Below are 18,535 nucleotides of genomic sequence, written 5' to 3'. Positions count from 1 at the left end.
GGACGCACTTACCTGTTTGACATTGCTTCCCTGTATAGCCAGGTTTACATTTACATGTATAATCATTTATTTTGTCTTTACAAATACCCCCGTTCTTGCAAGGTTTACTGACACATTCATTTATATCTGCAAAATATTTGAAAGATAATTGAAAGATAAATAAGATTATCTCTATAAAACATTGGCGAATGCTGATGTTGAAAGACATCAGTTGTTCCTGTGGAATTGACTTGCATGTAGGATTAAAAAAAGAAGTTCTTTTCATAAAAAAAATCGTATGTGTCAAATTAGTCATTTTAGATCAAAGTATTGTGAAGTCTCAATTAACGACTAATTTTACTCTTACGATTTTTTTGTGAAAAGGGCTGCAGGAGCATAGTTTTCTGCGGAAGCAAATCTACTGAGTTTGCATTTTTAAGTTAAAGTTTATTAAGCTTATCAGTTAAACATGGATCAACTACCTGATAAAGTAACAAAAAGAGCTTTCAATACGCTAACTATTTAACAACAAACTATCGTATTGCTTTGGCCATACTTAAGTTCTCAACACCTGGTACAATTGTTTTCAATATTACAAAATGTTCTAATATATAAAGTATGCTTGATCAAAGTTAATGCAACAATATAAATTTGTTGTAGTCAATAACGATTTATGTTTACAAGTACATTTGTATGCGATAATAAATAAAGGTAAATATTGAACATTTTGGTTCTGTTTACACTTCATCATTTTACATAAAGTCGTTCTGTTCGGCTCCCTTGAATACTTTGGCAGAACTTATCGGTACTGGATTTTTGCTTCCTAATCGATATTTTTGCTTTTTTAATTGAGTCCAATAATGCTAAGAGGCTACTCCTTGAAACATGTATATATCATACCGAAATGTTTATATGATTAGTATTTTTGCATTGATCCAACTCCTCTCCGACATTTTATATACAAACTTTAATTTAATCACAATACTTTAGACTTAAAAATATCTAAGGAATAACTGTTATACTTTTTCGGTCTATGAAGAAATGACCTCAATTACGTGGTGCACTAAATTTTAAATATAACTAAAAACATAACAGTCATTTCTTTATATACCTAAATCCAACGAGTAAATCGTTTCAAAACATTTTGACCTCACAGTCATAACAAAATTCGGTCTATGAGATAATAAACAAAATTTATGATTCAATCAGAAAACGAACTACTTCTGAAATTAAATTATGATCAAATAATTTCATATTTTCTAATCTGAGTTGTAATGCATGTAATTGAAAACTTACTGGCCTGACATTGTTTTCCAGTAAGCCCTGGTTTACATATACACGTATAACCTCTTACACCTTCTTTACATACACCTCCATTCTTGCAAGGTTTAGATGAACAATACTTTTTAATTGTGTTATCTAAAAATGAACCAATAATTAACAATAAAGCCAATATAAATTACTATTACACTACAACTTTTACTGTGGAAGTCAATATCATTTTATATGTATTAGCTTATTTGCATTTTAAGAGAGTTCGTTACTTAATATAAGTGACGGAAAACAGTCTATTCAACTACCTTGTCAGATAGGGGATGGTAGCTGTCAGCAGAAGCAGTTACAGTCTACATAACTAGTCTTACTTTGACATTCTGTTGTCGCATTTATGATCATCTTTATAAGTGCTGGGTTGAAATGTATGATTTAAATTTAGTTTGAATCTTAAGTCTTTACAATATTGACCAGATCGAATGTTATTTAAGTATATTTTATTACATTTTTTGTAAGTAAATTTAATGCTCCCTAGATAAGCCTCGTTCAATACACAACCATTCAATCATTGAAAATCACCTAGAAAACAGGGAACGCTTACCGTACCGGTGCACCTGGTCCATGTTCCTAGTTTTCATTTGAGTCCGGGTTACTTATTTACGTTTGTTTCTTTGTACGTGTTATTTTGGTTATTTCATGTTCCTTTTGTGTATGTCTATTTTCTTGTCTAGTCTTCACCCTTGGAATATATTTTTGATTTCCGCTGTAATCTTGGTTCCCTTGAAAACTCTTTGAAAAATAATGTCAGTTAGAATACAATGGGCATATAATTTAATGTACCTGTCTCACACTGATAGCCAGTAAAACCTGGCTTGCATGCACATGTGTATCCATTCACATTACTTGTACATGTACCCCCATTTCTACAGGGTTTAGTAACACAATACGGATCTGGAATTAAAAGCAGGAAAAGGTTCGCTCAAAATAAACAAACTTGACGGTGTATGGAATATGGAATGGGTAAACAGGTTAACCGGATTATCAAAAAGTATTAAGGAGGTAGACCTACGGTAAGGGACACAATTCTTAAAAATCATTGGAACGTTTGTATTGAGCATTTTACATCAATCTTATGTAAACATCTAATTAACGATGACTTACCAATCTGACATTGGAATCCTGAGAAACCCGGTCTACATGTACATCTATAACCTTTAGCTTCCTCTGTACAGATCCCTCCATTTTGACATGGCTTAGATATGCAAAATGTTTTTGCAATAGGGGCTGAAATATTATTGATATAGTATGAAACTGAATTACTTTAAATCATTTTGATCAATAGAAACTAACCCTTGTTGATAAAGAAAATCATAGGTCAAGGATAATTTTTGAAAAAATTAATTCAAGGTGCATCGCTACAAAAAAATGTTCGTGGTTTTATTTTTGAGTAATAATTAAGTCATCAAACATGCACTGTTTTCATAATTGATTCATTACAAAATCGCATTTATATCTGAAATATTAGTTTTGATTTAATTCACTCACGTTACTGTTAAAGCATGGAAAAGATCCGACATAGATCTGATTATTCCGATACATGTTATTGAATTTTATACTGACCTTGACTGATGCATCTTAATATCATCTTTAAATAGCCAGCGACATTGGGACAATAATTTCCAAAGACATTTCTATTAACAGTAACTTTACAATAGGAGCGTCCTTCACACTGCTGTTTAATATTTGGGGTTATATCTGTTAAACACTTTCCTTTGTTGAGTTTAATTGGTCTACATGTATTTTCGTTTGTCCTGCCAAACTGCGCTGACGTAATTGACAGCACTTTATCATCTCGACATCTAACTGCTTTTGACTTCCATTTGCATATGATTATGGTTGTATCTATAAATAAAGTTTTGTTTTGATTATATGAGAATGGGTTACCATGTGAAAATTTGTAGTAAATATTAAAGACAATGCAAGGTTCGAGAGAGTTGTAGGAAATACGACTGCCGATGTCTGCAGTGAAGTGAAAATAACTTTATCCAATTCTAAGACGGAGGCTATAAATGTACTTGACTTTTTTACCACTGGTGATGTTTAAATGTCTGCGGGAGTTTTACATTTTTCATTTTCAAAGTTTTCTTCGGATTTCATGTGAGAAACCGTTTCTCCTTTATTTGAATTATTTTTCCACTATCTATGGTAAATTTAATATTTTAACATCCTCGAGTGGAGAATAATTTTATCCACGTTACTGAAGAATCTTTATGTAGATATTTTATTGTATATTACTCATCTGAGCAAGATAGCTTTTTCCATAAACTAACTTTAACGTCGATCAATCCGGAGTCCGTAATTCCAATAATTGCAAACTAATTAAGGCTTTGATTTTTGTATTCAAATTGATTAGAACTTAAAAAATAAGGATAATTTAAAATGGTTGACAATGTTATGCCAACTTTGGGACAGTTAATGCTTGTAAACATGCCCCTAAGTTGGCTATTTCGCATAAACTGGTCAAAAATTTTTAACAATCCTTAAATTTCGCATAATCTGGTCAAAAATTTTTAACAATCCTTAAATTTAAAATAATGAAAACAATTACATGCAAAATAAATCTTTTCACTGAAACTTGTTGATTGATTAGTTTTCAGAACTGAATTTGGTGTCTTTATATACTTTTTTAAAATTTTTGTTAAGATTGTACGAATGAAACAAACGTAATGATATGTCAGGCTGTAAGTAGAGTCTATATACAGGTGTACTACATTACAATTTGATAACAATAGAATTACAAGATTGCATTTTCTTTTAAAAAAAATGTTACCACTTTGTTTGCAAGTCAACGTCATGTTCAAGGTAGTTTTACAGATATTTAACTCTAAACTTTTGTAATGATTTATCAGATGTTTACTATCTTTTCTCTATAGTACAATCCCAATAGATATTTTACGGATAAACGTTTTAAAGCACAACAAAAACAAATGGAAATTAACGCTAGTATACATATAAAGCTACCACGATACTTGTTATAATCAGGCAATGAACTACAGATTTGAGAAAGAGAACCAAGACGTAAATTATTTTCTCAATTGAAATTAATGATTTTGTTCTTTCGAGAATCAAATTAGTTGATTTAAAAACAATTAATGAGGAGATTTACCCAATTTTGGTCTAAATTTGAATCTGTCCCATTTTGGTCTAGATTTGAATCTGTCCCATTTTGGTTTAAATTTGAATCTGTCCCAAAAATGTCTTCTCTTATGTCTTGGTCCTCTTCTTCCCCAACCTTTAAAAAAGAGATATTTAACTTATAACTACTTCCAAATATTTCCTTTGTCGATAGATAAAAAAATGTCTTTTATTCTTCAAATAAATTTCAATTCAAAGAAAATTTAAGAACCAGGTATATTACATTCTACGATACAGTTGCGCCTGGTTTGATCATTAGTATACTTTTTGCTTAAGAGGACTTGAAAAATACATATATCTAAACGTTTCAAAAAACTTAATCAGTATTTTTCGTGCACATTGCAATATTTGGTTTCACAAGAAATACAAAATCATGACACAGGATTTGGAAAACGTAATTAAGTTTTATGAATATGGAAACATATGCCCATTTTAGGAGGCGGAAATAGTTATTACTTTTTCTACACGATGTATTTGTGCATATTATAATTATGAAAATCGGCTTATTATAACTAACAATAAGTGCCAGTCAAAATATATATTACAGCATACAATCAATTGTGTTCTTTCACATATTCTTCTCTGATTATTTTTGTTCGTCGATGGTACCGAAGTAGTAGAAATTCTCAAACAATTAGGCAAGGACGATCTACGTAGTATTCTAAAATCTTACCTTGCGTGAAGACAAAAGAAGAGAACATTAAAACTGTCAAGACAACAGTTGTATATCTACACAAGTCCATTTTATCAGAGAAATGTTCAAAATTCAAAATTATGAAAAATCCAGAAGAAAAGAAAAAACTTTAGAAAACAAAATAATGAATAGTTTTAGATTGTAAGGAAAGTGGTAATTTTTTCATGGTGATTTACACTAATTATGTTTATTTACCAGGAAAGAAGCAATATACAGTTGCACATGTTACAGTGGAGGGATTACAATGACAATATTCTGGTGAAATAAAGACGTTTAGGAGAAATTACAAAAGAAAATGTAAATATCTTCGATCTAACACACCTTAGCTTGTAGCCTTTGCTGTAAGCCTTTATAAATGATGAAATCATATTTATATTGTACTTGAAAACTTGTCGTTTCTGAATTTACAAAAGTGAACTATGATTACAAGGACGAATATTTATTCAGAGAAAAATGTCTTACCACCGCATTTCCTATGAACATGTATCTTAAGTTGAAAAAAGGCAACAACAGGATATTTGCCATTTTAAGTCACATTATTAGATTCAAAAGTGAATTGAAACAAGTTTTTTTTTTTAAGAATTCCTATTGGAGATTAAGAATTTCCTAAAAAGTTTTCTTTTCGTGAATGGAAGAAAACGAGCTGAAAAATTTATAAATGTTACAAATCAACACTAGAAATATTGACAAGTGTTAGTATTTATTTTCATTATGTAATATTATGTCACTACACTCACGATTGCCGTTGAACGGTTTTTTGAAAACTATTATGTAGTAATACCAAGGACTGATTTCGAATGATTAGGTAGGCTTGGCATAGAATATACTAAAGTAAACTCAACCTATATGCAATCAATATGATGGATATTTTCCGAAAAAGGATTGAATATATTCCGACAAGCGTCATTTTTTTTCGCCGTCAATTTTTTATTTACGTCGTTGTAACGCCAAAAACTGTAACATATTCTTGTTAAGTTAACGGTAACCGTAAAACAGGAAGTAATTCCCTTTCTAAAAAAACACAGTTAAACTTCGGGGTCATAATGTACGAATGGAAGATAATTGGCGCAGTTTTAATTAATGTTCAACTTCTTTCCGTATAAGCTTGTTATAAACAGTTACATAACTGCTGTTACGATACAATAATCAAGTTAATTTATTATGGTTCCAAATTCAACAAAATCGTATTATTTTTGTTGCATGCGTGCTTAAGTTTGCCAAACAAAACTTATATTTAATTTTTATTCATACTTATTCACGGTCGTGGCTAAAAAGGGAAAGCTACAATGTATTGGTATTTACTTGGCATAAAAAGATTTAATACAACATGTATTTTCTGACTGAATTACGAAATATGAATTTTATTAGCTACAAATAGTATTATAAATTGTGATTACTCTGTGTACATCTAGGATGAATTTTTCTTGGTTTCGCACTTCTATTGTAACAGTTATATTTCTATTTTTTGAATTTTCTGAAGGTATGTTTCATTCCTTTTACATTCATTTGTGTTCCATTTATGTCCTTGTAGTTTTAACTTTGTTTACAAGCTATAAATGATAAATGTTAGGTGAAAACAGCCATTAAAATATAATGATTTTAAATTTGCTCGCCATCATAAATTTATTTTAGAGTCTTTTTTCTCAAAAACTTTCGTATCTGTTGGTTTTGTTTTCATTTATGCACTTCTCCTTTAAATTTACTATATTAAGAATAGCTGAAATATTTAATGAAGCATAATAAGAGCGTTATAAATATTGTTGTTAAATAATTATTTTGTATGAATATAGGACAAAGAAGAGTAATAATATGTCAAGGAGACAGAAAAACAATATCATGCAAAGGGAAAAGAGTTTTGAGTATTGTCTCATCAACGTATGGCCGATCAAACATGAGAACTTGTAGAAGCCCAACAATAGGAAGATTTAGATGTGGTTCTCAAAACAATGCTTTAAGTAAAACAAGACAGTTGTGTGACGGGAAGAAAAAATGTACAATTTTCTCATCAAACAGTATCTTTCAGGATCCTTGCCCAGGAACGTCTGTTTATCTTACAGTTGAATATGAATGCGGTATGTGATTTTCATAATAGCAATTAAAAAGCCATTGCATAGACTCATTTTTCACATCACTTGTGATAGTATCTTTTGGGTACTTAAATATTTTAATTTGTTTGAAAAATACAATTTATCACTGCCGAATTTAAAGGATGCAATATTTAACAAAGAATGCTTCCTGAAATCTTACTGTATCTGAAACGGGTGATTTTAACTTCATGTCGGTATACCATAACAACTGTTGCTTTAAAACTTTTTTTGTTTATTTCAAACCAAAAAAGTCGACAGAAATAGATATTCATATCGATTGTAATCATAACATCATCTAAACGTTTGTTTTTTTTAAGTTGTCTACGTAAGCAAAAAAAAATTTTTTTTCAATTTTATGATATTCATGATAGATATAATGTTAACTATGAAGCTTTAAATCTTTTTTTTGATATTTCATCTTCATTAAATAATTACTTAAAGGGTTTAGTATTTGATATATAATGTGGCAGATTGTGGTCCACGCTTTTTCAAGTGTAAGAACGAGAACAAGTGTATCAATAAAAGACTGGTTTGTAATGGCAAAAGAAACTGCAACGATGGCAGTGACGAAGTCAATTGTCCTACTAAAGGTGAGATCAAATATGAAGTTTTTATCTCCTTTTAAAATATGAACAGAAACGTGTGATTAAGTTGACAAATACTATTTGTTGTGTGTTCTAATTACTTGTATCGAGTGTGAACTTTGTTATTATCAACCAGTAATTGCCATAATAGAGTATTTAAGAATGGCAGTGCATAGATTTTTCACACTGCCAATCTTAAAACTCTCAAAAAAGCACATCGGCAGTTGATACCACATCAAACAATGGATCAAACCGTAACTAATTTTATCGCTTCAATGCTCTCAACAAAACAGAAGGACATACAAATATACTACCCCTTAGGTTGTGGACGCAAAAGGTTCAAATGTAAAAGTAGCGGTAAATGTATTCATGAGAGGAAACGGTGCAATGGTAGAATCGATTGTCCAGATGGTAGTGACGAATTACTGTGTGGCAAGTAAAACATTTAAAAAATGAATCCTTATTTTTTTTCAACATTTTACTTAAATTCTAATTGCGAGTCCATTGAAAATTCAGTTATGTGTGATTTAAATGGAGTTAAGTTTGGAAGCATTGTATATTCTTTGCTCTACGCCAAATTATCCCCAGAATTACAATACTTAGGCATATGAATATGTAAAATAGTAGTTCTGATTAGTAATTTGAAGGTCAAAGCCATAGCATATATTCCGCACGAGTGAGTTTCTGAGGAAAAACAATTGCTAAAATTACAGTATAGTCTTGTCACCTTTGTAGAAGCTTTGATGTTGAGTATTATCACAAAAGGAAGAATCCTTTTCGCTTTTACCCTTAGTTCAATACAAGTCTTCTAACAATTTTATCATGAAATGTTCCAATGGAAAGTTTGAAACTTTGATCACCATTAGGTTGTAGGCCCCCTCGATTCCAGTGCAAAGGCAGCAGAAAATGTATTCCTAAGAGAAAACGTTGCAACGGCAGATATGATTGTCCTGATGGCAGCGACGAAGCTTTTTGCGGCAAGTAAAACGTCCTTAAATCAGATGTGTTAATATAACTAGAATTCTAATGACGACTGGGTCGAGCTAGCATGTAGCAAAGTTTGATAAGATGCATTCAAATAGGAGGAACTTATTTTAAGTATGTTAAAAATCATTTTGTCAGCACAAATACCAACCTAATGAGCGTCCGTCGTTAAAGTGTACGCAATCTTGCTAGCAATGGCGCAATACCGGTTCCTTGCTCAAGCAATGTATTCATTTTAGCTCTCCATTTATTTGAGTTATTTGGGTTACAATGTAAAATGAGACCTGTCTAAACCTAACCTTTTTTTGAAGGTCAAAGTCATAGTATAAATTCCTCACGAGTGTGTTTCTGAGGAGAAAAATGTGCAAAAAATTACAGTGTAGTCTTGTTACCTTTACAGAAGCTTTGATGTTGAAGTTCCGTTTGGTAAACGCTAGTGCAAACACATTTCCAAAACGTTTTGAAAGGTCTTTTTAAGATGTATAGTCTCCGGTTTTTAATGGTTCGGTTTTGTCATGTTTTACTGTATATGACCAATTTCACTGAATCATGTTTGTCTGAAAACGGATATAACAACTAGAATACCCAAATCGTAAACAGAGAACAGTTTCCCGGTCACTCTGCTCATCTTGTCATTTTTCATATTGTTTGCATCATACTTTTGTTTTAATGTGTGTAAACATTTTGATATATCTGAGGGTAGATTGAAGATAGCTTATATCCATCCAATGAACCATTTGTACTACTTAATCATTACATCATATCTCTGCAACCTCTGCTTTAAAAAGGTAAACCAACAGTAAGCGACGCAACTCCTACAAGTCATTGGAACGTTTGTGTTTAGAATTTACATCAATCTCGTGTGAGCATCAAAATAACTTGGACTGATTTCATTCTGTTTCAAATGAAAACTTGATAGGCTGTGATGAAATTGAATATGAAACAAGCATATCACTGATTTAAAGAGTTTTGTCCCTTACCTTAAGTCTACCTCCTTAAGTAGGTTGAATAGTTATAACACAATGTATCTTAATTGACCTTTGCTGTCCTTTCATATTTTGTATTGAAACATTTTTTTTTCAGAATGTACAAACAGACAATTTAAGTGTAAAAAGTCAGGGCAATGTATTCCTAAGAACAGAAAATGTGACGGCAATAGAGATTGTCCAGATGGGAGTGATGAAATAGGATGTAAGAAGCAGATCAGAAATTTCACATTTGATTTAATAGGGAAAGGGGTCAGAAATAAAACGTTTTAATTTGAACCTTTTTTTTTTTTTTTTTTTTTTGCTCACCTATTCATTATATAGACAGCATTGATTTATCGAATATTTTCTGTGTAAATAATTCACGTTAAAAACTTGATTCCACTTTCAGACTTTTCCCGCCACGACATGAATACCAATCCGCTAATTACGAAGTTCAAATACTATGTTGAAAATAGCAAAAAAACTATTTAGAAAATTATAATAAATGTGAAAAATAATTGTTAATCGTGATTGACCACAATAAAATCACACGTTTTTATCACGTGCACGGAAAAATTGTCGCGCTCTCGTTAAATATGTGCCTTTATCGGCACTTGTGATAATGTGTTTTTACTCCAGTTCTATTTCTTAAAATTTAATCATAGCCCTGTGAATACCTCTAATTTCTAGATTTAAACTTTCACATACAGATTTGCCATTCTTTTAATTTATGATTAAGTTGTAAATCTCATTACACAAATGCTTTCCTACTGATGTTTTTTTTATTATTATTTTGGTGTAAGTTATTTTGACTTGATGTCTACAGAATTTTCAATCAATCTGAAGTCACGTCTCATCATAAAAGCAGTTCATTGACAGGATTTACATTGTTTTATGGTGTAATTCCTTATTATGAAAACATTTGTTATGCAACATATTGTGGAAAGAAGGTTTGTTTGTTTGTTTGTTGGGGTTTAACGTCCGAGCAGCAAAATTTCAGCTATATTCAGACGATGAACATGAAATTGATGATAAAATGAACATGAAATGATGATGAAATGAAAAAGGAATGGGACACAAGGACAATGGGGTCGACAAATTTTGATTGCCACTGGAAATAGGGAGAGGTGGGTAGGGTCGGGCAATTTAGCCTCCTGTGGCGGAGCCCTATGGTTCCTACTCCGTGAGAATACCACAGTAGGGTTCTTAAACGTAAGAGGAACGTGGCATCTTTCCCAACACGGTGCACCACTATGGTTTGCGGTCAGGTTTTCCGTATTATAGCCTGACAACCCCAGCATGTAACACGCCAGGGGTACCCCATTCAACCACCTGGGGCACACATCCCAGTTGCTCTGTGGGTAAAGCGCCCTAGCCCCCGGCTAGGGTTCTGAGCACTATTTAGTCGCCTTTTACGACAAGCTTAGCGCTGCTGCAGGCCTATTCTTTTAACACCCGGACCTGCACGGGGCGTGGAAAGAAGGTATCTCAAATTCGTGTTATTGTTTTGTTAGCAATTTGTCTTCATTAGACCGTGAACTACGTGCCAACAGGGTCAAATTCGTGTTGTTGTTTTTTTTAGCAATTTGTCTTCATTAGACCGTGAACTACTTGTCAACAGGGTCAATTTCGTGGGGTTTTTTTTTGTTTTTTTTAACAATTTCTCTTCATTAGACCGTGAACTACGTGCCAACGGTCAAATTTCTGTTGTTTTTTATGACTCATTATTTTTTTAGCATGACTCACTATTTTTAGCATGACCCATTATTTTTCAATTTTGCCTGATTCTTATATATTCCTTCACGTAATGTAAGAATAAACTATTTGATCTGAACCCCTTTCGCCTAAAATCAAAAGGATATTTTTGTGTTCGTTTCTTACATCTTTCTTATCACTCGCATCTAAACATGTATTTTATTTCATTAAAGGTGGGTGTACATCATCACAATTCGCATGCGCAGACGGTCAACAGTGTATTCCTAAAAAGAAGGTGTGTGATAGATACCCTGACTGCAAAGATGGGAGTGACGAAAAACAAAACTGTAAGTTTGGACGCAATTTTGTTTTATAACCTGGTTTCATATTAAGTATGGACAATTCACACATTCGTTTAAAAGAAGGGTCGATAATTTGCCTTTAACTCTATTTATATATGCTGCTTGTTGCTCCCATTTTATGAGGTCTTTGAAATCATAACTTATCAATGTACACTGCTTCAAAAGCATCCTAGCTTGTTTGTGCTTATGTCCAAATAAATTGTGTACAGACTGTATACATAGCACTTATTTTTCAAAAAACGTTATCATATATCGACTTCGTTGCACTAACGACAGTAATAAAACCTTTGTTTTAAAGGTCCCTGTACATCGTCCGAATTCTCATGTGCAGACGGTAAACAATGTATCCCTAAAGACAAGGTGTGTGATCGATACCCTGACTGCAAAGATGGGAGTGACGAAAAACAAAACTGTAAGTTTGGACGCAATTTTGTTTTACAACCTGGTTTCATATTAAATATGGACTATTCACACATATTATTTTAAAGAAGGGTCGATAATTTGCTTTTATTTTTCAGTTTTTAACTCTATTTATATTTGCTGCTTGTTTCTCCCATTTCATGAGGTCTTTTACATCCGTATCTTGTAAAAACGATTCCAAATCATCCTCCAAGTATACCGAAGCAGATATTTTCAAATTGCAGGAATGTTTGATCGACAACTACTTGTCTAGTGTGGTGGACGCGTTTTAAAAAAAAACGGTTGGCAATCCAATAAGAATAAACTGTACTCCTCTACTCGCTGACCTATTCCTTCACTTTTATGAGTCTGACTTTATAGCTGATCTGATCCAAAAGAAGGAACGTCGTTTAGCCTAATCTTTTGATCTCAATTTCCGCTATATAGATGACGTATTATCATTACTCAATCATAGTTTTAGTATCAAGGATTATATACAACGAAACCACCCCAAAGAACTTGAGATTACACTGTGAGGTCAACCTCGTAACTTAACCTACAAATAGAGATCGATGGAAAGGAAAACTATTGACCAAACTATACGACAAACGCGATGAACTTGTGTTCCGTATTGCGAACTTTCCTTTCATCCGTGGCAACATCCCTTCAGCACCTGCGTATGGAGTTTTCATACGTTATGCCAGAACTTGCTAAACTTCGCAGACTTTTTGAACCGTGCTGATCTTTCAGTTAGCTTCTGGAACAGTGTTATGTTGTTACAACATTGAAGTCATCACTACAAATATTTCCTCTCTCGTTTACCTCGGACTTTACTTTTTATGAGCCACTCGGCGGGCGTTTCTAAAAAAGCAGAGGACGCTTGTCATACCGGTGCACCTGGCCCATTCACACAGTTTTTAGTTGAGTCCGAGTTATTTATTAACTTTTGATACTTTGTACGTATCATGTTGGTTATTCAATGTTCTTTGTTGTGCTTGTCTGTTTTCCCTATCTGATGTTTGCCTATGGATTGTGCTCTTTTGATTTCCGCTAGAATATTGGTTCCCTTGATTACTTTACTCAGGCTGTTATTTTTCTTAAGTTCATTTAAGAACAGCAAATTACAAGTACATCTTTCTGGATACAGCTTACAAAGATAAATCATAACTTACGAATGTAAACTGCTTCAAAAGCATCCTAGCTTTTTTATGTTTATTTCAAAATAAATTGTGTACAGACTGTATACAGAACACTATTTTTTTTTCAAAAAAGTTATCATATATCGACTCCGTTGCACTAACGACAGTAAATAAACCTTTGCTTTAAAGGTCCCTGTATATCGTCAGAATTCGCATGTGCAGACGGTAAACAATGCATTCCCTTGAGTAAGAAATGTGATGGAACTCCAGATTGCAACGACAGGAGTGATGAAAATTGTAAGTTTCATATAAAGACTATTGGAAAGATTTCAAACAAACTAAAGAATGGTATCTTAACTATCTATAGACAATAAACTTTCATTGAAAAAACCTATACTCTTATTTCAACATTAAAGAAAGCAATATCAGTACTAAGCAAAATAAACAACAAATCAATAAACTCATTTCTGGAGTAATAAAAGGTAAAGTGTCGGAGTTTTTTGGGTTTTTTTGTTGTGTGTGTGTGTGTGTGTGTGTGTGTGGTTTTTTAACGGGGGTACGTTTGTTTGTTTTGTTTTGTTGTGATTTTTTTGTATTCGTGTTTTTTTTACTATGAGAAGGTTACGGAGAATGTATAGTTACCTCAACCCTGCCAATAACGTCATTTTTTATAAACAGGTCCAGCATCCCAATGTGGTGTTCAGGCAATACAGCCTGACATTAAACACCCTGACTGTCCAAAATTTAAATTGTGGAGAATCGTTGGTGGTTGTTCTGTACGACCTAAGCATTCGTGGCCGTGGGTTCTTCAGTTAATATTGGACGTTAATAAAAATGGTAAATTTGAACATGAATGTGGTGCTGCTTTAATTTCTGAATCGTATGCCATCACAGCTTCCCACTGTTTCCTGACGTAAGTGTAATGATAAGAAATGAGATTACCTTTGCTAAAAACACAACTGAATAACTTTGAGTTTAAATTTTGAACATATCTAAAAGTAAAGATGACAGTACCTAATTCAGATTTTAAACAGGTGAATTTCTATCTGAAAGCGGCAAAGCAACACTGAACATCAAAACATAATGATAATTCAAAGACAGCACAATCTTAAAACATAGTCAAACTGAGTAACAATATCTTCACTCTACTATAAACACCACATTAACGGGTTTAATGTAGTATGTGTACTCTTTAGACTATAGATTTTTGTATATTGCTACCAAAAATTGAAAGGTTTACAACTGGAAAGTCATCTGGCTTGTCATTTTCAAACGTATTGTAGCGCCTATGTATAGATTAAAGTCTAGGTATGAAGCTGAAGAAAGTGTGTCTGTTGTGTTTTTATTTTCATGTCCTTTTGGGTGGAACAAAGGGAGATACTTGAAATGAGTATACTTCAGAGATACGTTATTTATATAATGGAAACTGAAATTGAATGGTTTGATTAGTCACTCCTCTTTTTGCTGTAGTTGCCCTTGTAAAAACCATGCTTCATTCGGATGCAGAAACGGTTTGCTCAAGTGTGTCGGACTGTTTGCAAATGAATGAGTTCAGTCAACTCGACGACTATTCTCAAATTGCCTTTTATCATTAAACTGCGTTTTGAACTAACCTAAAACGGAACCCCCTCCCCACAATTTTTTCAGCAGCACATAAAGAATATACTACACCAACATTGTAGTACTATTGCTGGCTTGTTAGAAATATGCAGTTACATGGTTCATGAAGGCTCTCTGAAGTTAGCCTGTTGCCGTCTTCATGAAGCAAGTTCATAATAGCGACAATAGTTTTTAAATTGCTACAGCCTAAAACCATATTATTGTAAATAATTAGAACTAGAATAATTTTTTAAAAAGTAATGTGGAATGATCTTCCTACAAAACTCTATTATTTGTAAAGATATAAGATATCAAGCGTGAATAACTTTATACCGTGTAGGTCAAAAGACACGAATAGATGGAAAGTTGTAGCGGGACGCCACAAGAAAGTTGGGCAAGAACCTACCCATCAAATACGCAAAGTCAGCAAAATTCTGTCCTACCCGAATCCTTTGAATGATGACTATAATCCTTTAGATAAGGATATAACGTTAATCAAATTTGATAAACCTATGAAGTATACAGACTATGTATCACCAGTGTGTCTCCCACAAAGAGAACCAGTTATAAATGATATATGCATTGTAGCCGGATGGGGTGAAACACAAGGTATGTTGTGTTCCAATCAAATAAATGTTCAAAAATAACTTCCTATGTTAGGTCATTGGAAATCAAGGAATCCTGTATTCGATCAATAATCTAAAAGAATTTACTCCAACGATAAGGACAGGACAAAGAAATTAGACACACACAACAAAAAGAATAAAATAATCAAATAACTTGTATACAAAGAAACAAAAGTACAGTAAAAACTGGATGTATGGACAAGGTGCAACGGTAGCATAAATCGTTTCCTTTTCATTTGGAAAGCGTAATTACTAAATCGGTTTTAAAGTATGAAACACCACTTGAATTCAAACAATTATTCCTTCTTTTATCTGCTAAAAAATCTTTAGTATGTACAAGTTTTCAAAAATTAATTACTTTTATGTAACCCAAGAGGTTTCACTTTAAACTATAATAATCCTTGTTTGTTAGTTTTTGTTTTTGTTTTTGTTTGTTTGTTTTTGTTTGTTTTGTTTTTGTTTTGTTTGTTCCGTTCTTTGTTTGTTTGTTTTTTATGTAATGATACCGATGGGTCTTCTTGAGTTCTATTTTAGTCTTGTAGGACAAAGTCAAAGTTGTACATGTTTTTTTCGGAAGTACCTATCTACATCATAAAACGCCAAACATGAAAATAATAGTGAACCAAAGAGAGATAACACAGGGTTATCAATGATAAAAGTGAGACATACCAGGTCTGAAATGACTAATTTTAATTCTACAAGTTTGTTTCTTTTCAAAACAGGTACAGGTAACGAAAGTGTTCTAAAAAATACCATTATGCCGGTAGTTAGTAATGACAAATGCAATGGTAGTGATGCTTTAAAGAATCAAATAACTAAGTACATGTTTTGTGCTGGCTTCCAGGAGGGAAAAAATGATGCATGTCAGGTATCTCAGAACATGTTTACAGCCAAAATAAGATCTGCAATCTGTTTACTTAAGTAGTTGTCTAATTCGGCATCCTGAATTGTCATGAATTTACAGTTTCTTCTAAAACAATATTTTATATGTTCAAATTAAACAAAGATTAGGTGACAAACAATGAATAACAAAGAGTTACCAACAAATAGCAAACAGAAAAAGAAATAATTCACCATAAAGTAGGTGTACCGTATACAAATATAGGTAAAATATCCTTTGCTTTAAATGAAATACCCGCTAAGTACGGCATTGTGCTATAGAGGAAAGAGTAATCATGGGAACCAAGATTCGAGCAGAAATCAAAATTACATATGCCAAGGATAAACAATATGCATCAAAAATAGACACACACAAAAAGAGCACAAAATAACATAAAAATATGTAAAAAGAAACAAAAACTAAATAAACAACCTGGACTTCACCAAAACCTTGGAGCATGGACCAGGTGCACTGGTAGGATAAGCATTTTCTGCTTTTCCAGAAACCCCACCAAGTTGTCCTGGGTAGACAAAATAAAAGAAAAACTATGACACGGTAAACAAATCGGTTCTCATGATGCAGATAGATACACTATAATAATCCACGAGTTCATGATGAAAACATGTTTTGTTCTAGTAAACGAATGTCAGTGGCATTTTTAAAACGTTATTTGAAAAGATGTTGTGTTTACAGATTTTATCAGGATCGATCTCATGATAGTTTATGCATTTGTAGGGTGATAGTGGCGGTCCTTTAATGTGTCAAATAAATAATGCTTGGCATGTCAGTGGTATTGTTTCTTGGGGTATAGATTGTGCAAGTAAGTAAAGATTTGATTTCAATTCATAGCAATTTATGACCTAATTCATAACTCATTAAAGAAATTGACAGTTTAGCAAAAATATATACATTTATTCCGATATTGATATTACTTTAAGAATACATTGACCACACACACACACAGATACACACCTTTATAATCTGGAAAATTCAAAATTATAATTACATGAAATATACCTTTAACAGTTTGTTTTTCTTTTCTTGTAGGCTTTAACTGCAAAACTAAAACAAATACTGTCTTTGAAAAAGGATAGCCGACGCACTTTCTCGTTTTGTCAGTCTATTATGAAAATATCAAATCCGGTTTAGACTTTATTTGGTGAACAGTATTATCACTGTGCTATATTTTTCAACAAGTAAACCAATGTATGCAAGTCAAAATTGTTTTTAATGAAAATATTGCGGACAAAAAAGCTCCTTACTGGAACTTTCAATTTCACAGTTATCATCACTTTTGTCCAATCAAATGCGAGATTGTAAGCCCCATCGTTTAGATTGCCATATTTAAACATCATGGGAGTCACGTGATGTCGAAGCGAACTTAATACCAAATGCGTCAGAATGAAGTAATTGAGCAAATAGGACACCACGAATTAATACTTAAACATGATCATGGTCTTTTACTCAATTGAGGATATACTAAGTTACTTGGATTATGTTGTCTATGATAAAATTACACTGTGGTGATATTTTTTTATCAATGTCAATAAAAAGAACATCAAAATATTCATGAATTATTTGAATCCTTTTAACTATTGTTGACATTTTCTGAGCAACTCGGCAGATATTGAGGACGCTTACCCTACCGGTGCACCTAATCCATGCTCCCAGTTTGATTTTGTTTCTTTGCACGTTTTATTTTGCTTATTTCATGTTCTTTGTTGTGTGTATTTGTTTCCCCTGTATAGCCTTTATCTTTGGATTATATTCTTTCTATTTCTACTCGAACCTTGGTTCCATTGAATACTCTTAATCTCTTAGAATGGTATGCAATAACAGTATCAAAAAGTAACCTACATGTATACATTAAACTTGCCCATTTACTTACTACAGTTGTTACATGTGTATATGTAATACAAAAATGTAATACTATTTCAACAGAATATCACTATTTCTCTTCTTTTACAGAACCTGAAATACCTGGAGTATACGCAAATGTGTACAAGTTTGTCGATTGGATCAAAGGTCAAATGTCTATAAACTAATAAAGTACATGGCTCTATTTACTTTAA

General features: G+C 32.6%; 2 protein-coding genes across 11 annotated transcripts in view; one reads left to right on the top strand and one right to left on the bottom strand.

Moving 5' to 3' along the window:
* Positions 1-5,266, bottom strand: part of LOC148625660 (uncharacterized) — a 15,810-nt gene extending 10,544 nt beyond the window's left edge. Inside the window, exons 1-6 of one of the 2 annotated variants that reach the window (XM_088569320.1) lie at positions 5,120-5,266; positions 2,872-3,153; positions 2,413-2,535; positions 2,092-2,202; positions 1,276-1,398; positions 13-126 (exon numbers count right to left, since the gene is read on the bottom strand). In XM_088569320.1, coding sequence (XP_088425446.1) covers positions 13-126; positions 1,276-1,398; positions 2,092-2,202; positions 2,413-2,535; positions 2,872-3,153; positions 5,120-5,189 — 823 coding nt within the window. In that variant the 5' untranslated portion in view covers positions 5,190-5,266. The remainder of the gene's footprint in view (positions 1-12; positions 127-1,275; positions 1,399-2,091; positions 2,203-2,412; positions 2,536-2,871; positions 3,154-5,119) is intronic. The other variant, XM_088569321.1, reaches the window with a different exon arrangement.
* Positions 1-18,535, top strand: part of LOC148625659 (uncharacterized) — an 18,849-nt gene extending 314 nt beyond the window's left edge. Inside the window, exons 2-15 of one of the 9 annotated variants that reach the window (XM_088569326.1) lie at positions 5,339-5,437; positions 6,931-7,212; positions 7,698-7,817; positions 8,133-8,243; positions 8,678-8,788; positions 9,879-9,986; positions 11,692-11,805; positions 12,119-12,232; positions 13,548-13,655; positions 14,037-14,271; positions 15,298-15,566; positions 16,306-16,451; positions 17,199-17,283; positions 18,432-18,535. In XM_088569326.1, coding sequence (XP_088425452.1) covers positions 7,032-7,212; positions 7,698-7,817; positions 8,133-8,243; positions 8,678-8,788; positions 9,879-9,986; positions 11,692-11,805; positions 12,119-12,232; positions 13,548-13,655; positions 14,037-14,271; positions 15,298-15,566; positions 16,306-16,451; positions 17,199-17,283; positions 18,432-18,508 — 1,779 coding nt within the window. In that variant the 5' untranslated portion in view covers positions 5,339-5,437; positions 6,931-7,031 and the 3' untranslated portion in view covers positions 18,509-18,535. Of the gene's footprint in view, positions 1-5,338; positions 5,438-6,461; positions 6,621-6,930; positions 7,213-7,697; positions 7,818-8,132; positions 8,244-8,677; positions 8,789-9,878; positions 9,987-11,691; positions 11,806-12,118; positions 12,233-13,547; positions 13,656-14,036; positions 14,272-15,297; positions 15,567-16,305; positions 16,452-17,198; positions 17,284-17,510 lie in introns of those variants that run through there. The other 8 variants (XM_088569322.1, XM_088569323.1, XM_088569324.1 and 5 more) reach the window with 8 other exon arrangements.

Source organism: Perna viridis, chromosome 2 (genome assembly GCF_037379345.1).
Source record: "Perna viridis isolate PV_CMFRI_1.1 ecotype Kerala chromosome 2, ASM3737934v1, whole genome shotgun sequence".
Classification (NCBI taxonomy): domain Eukaryota; kingdom Metazoa; phylum Mollusca; class Bivalvia; order Mytilida; family Mytilidae; genus Perna; species Perna viridis.
This window is presented reverse-complemented; position numbering and strand designations above follow the sequence as displayed.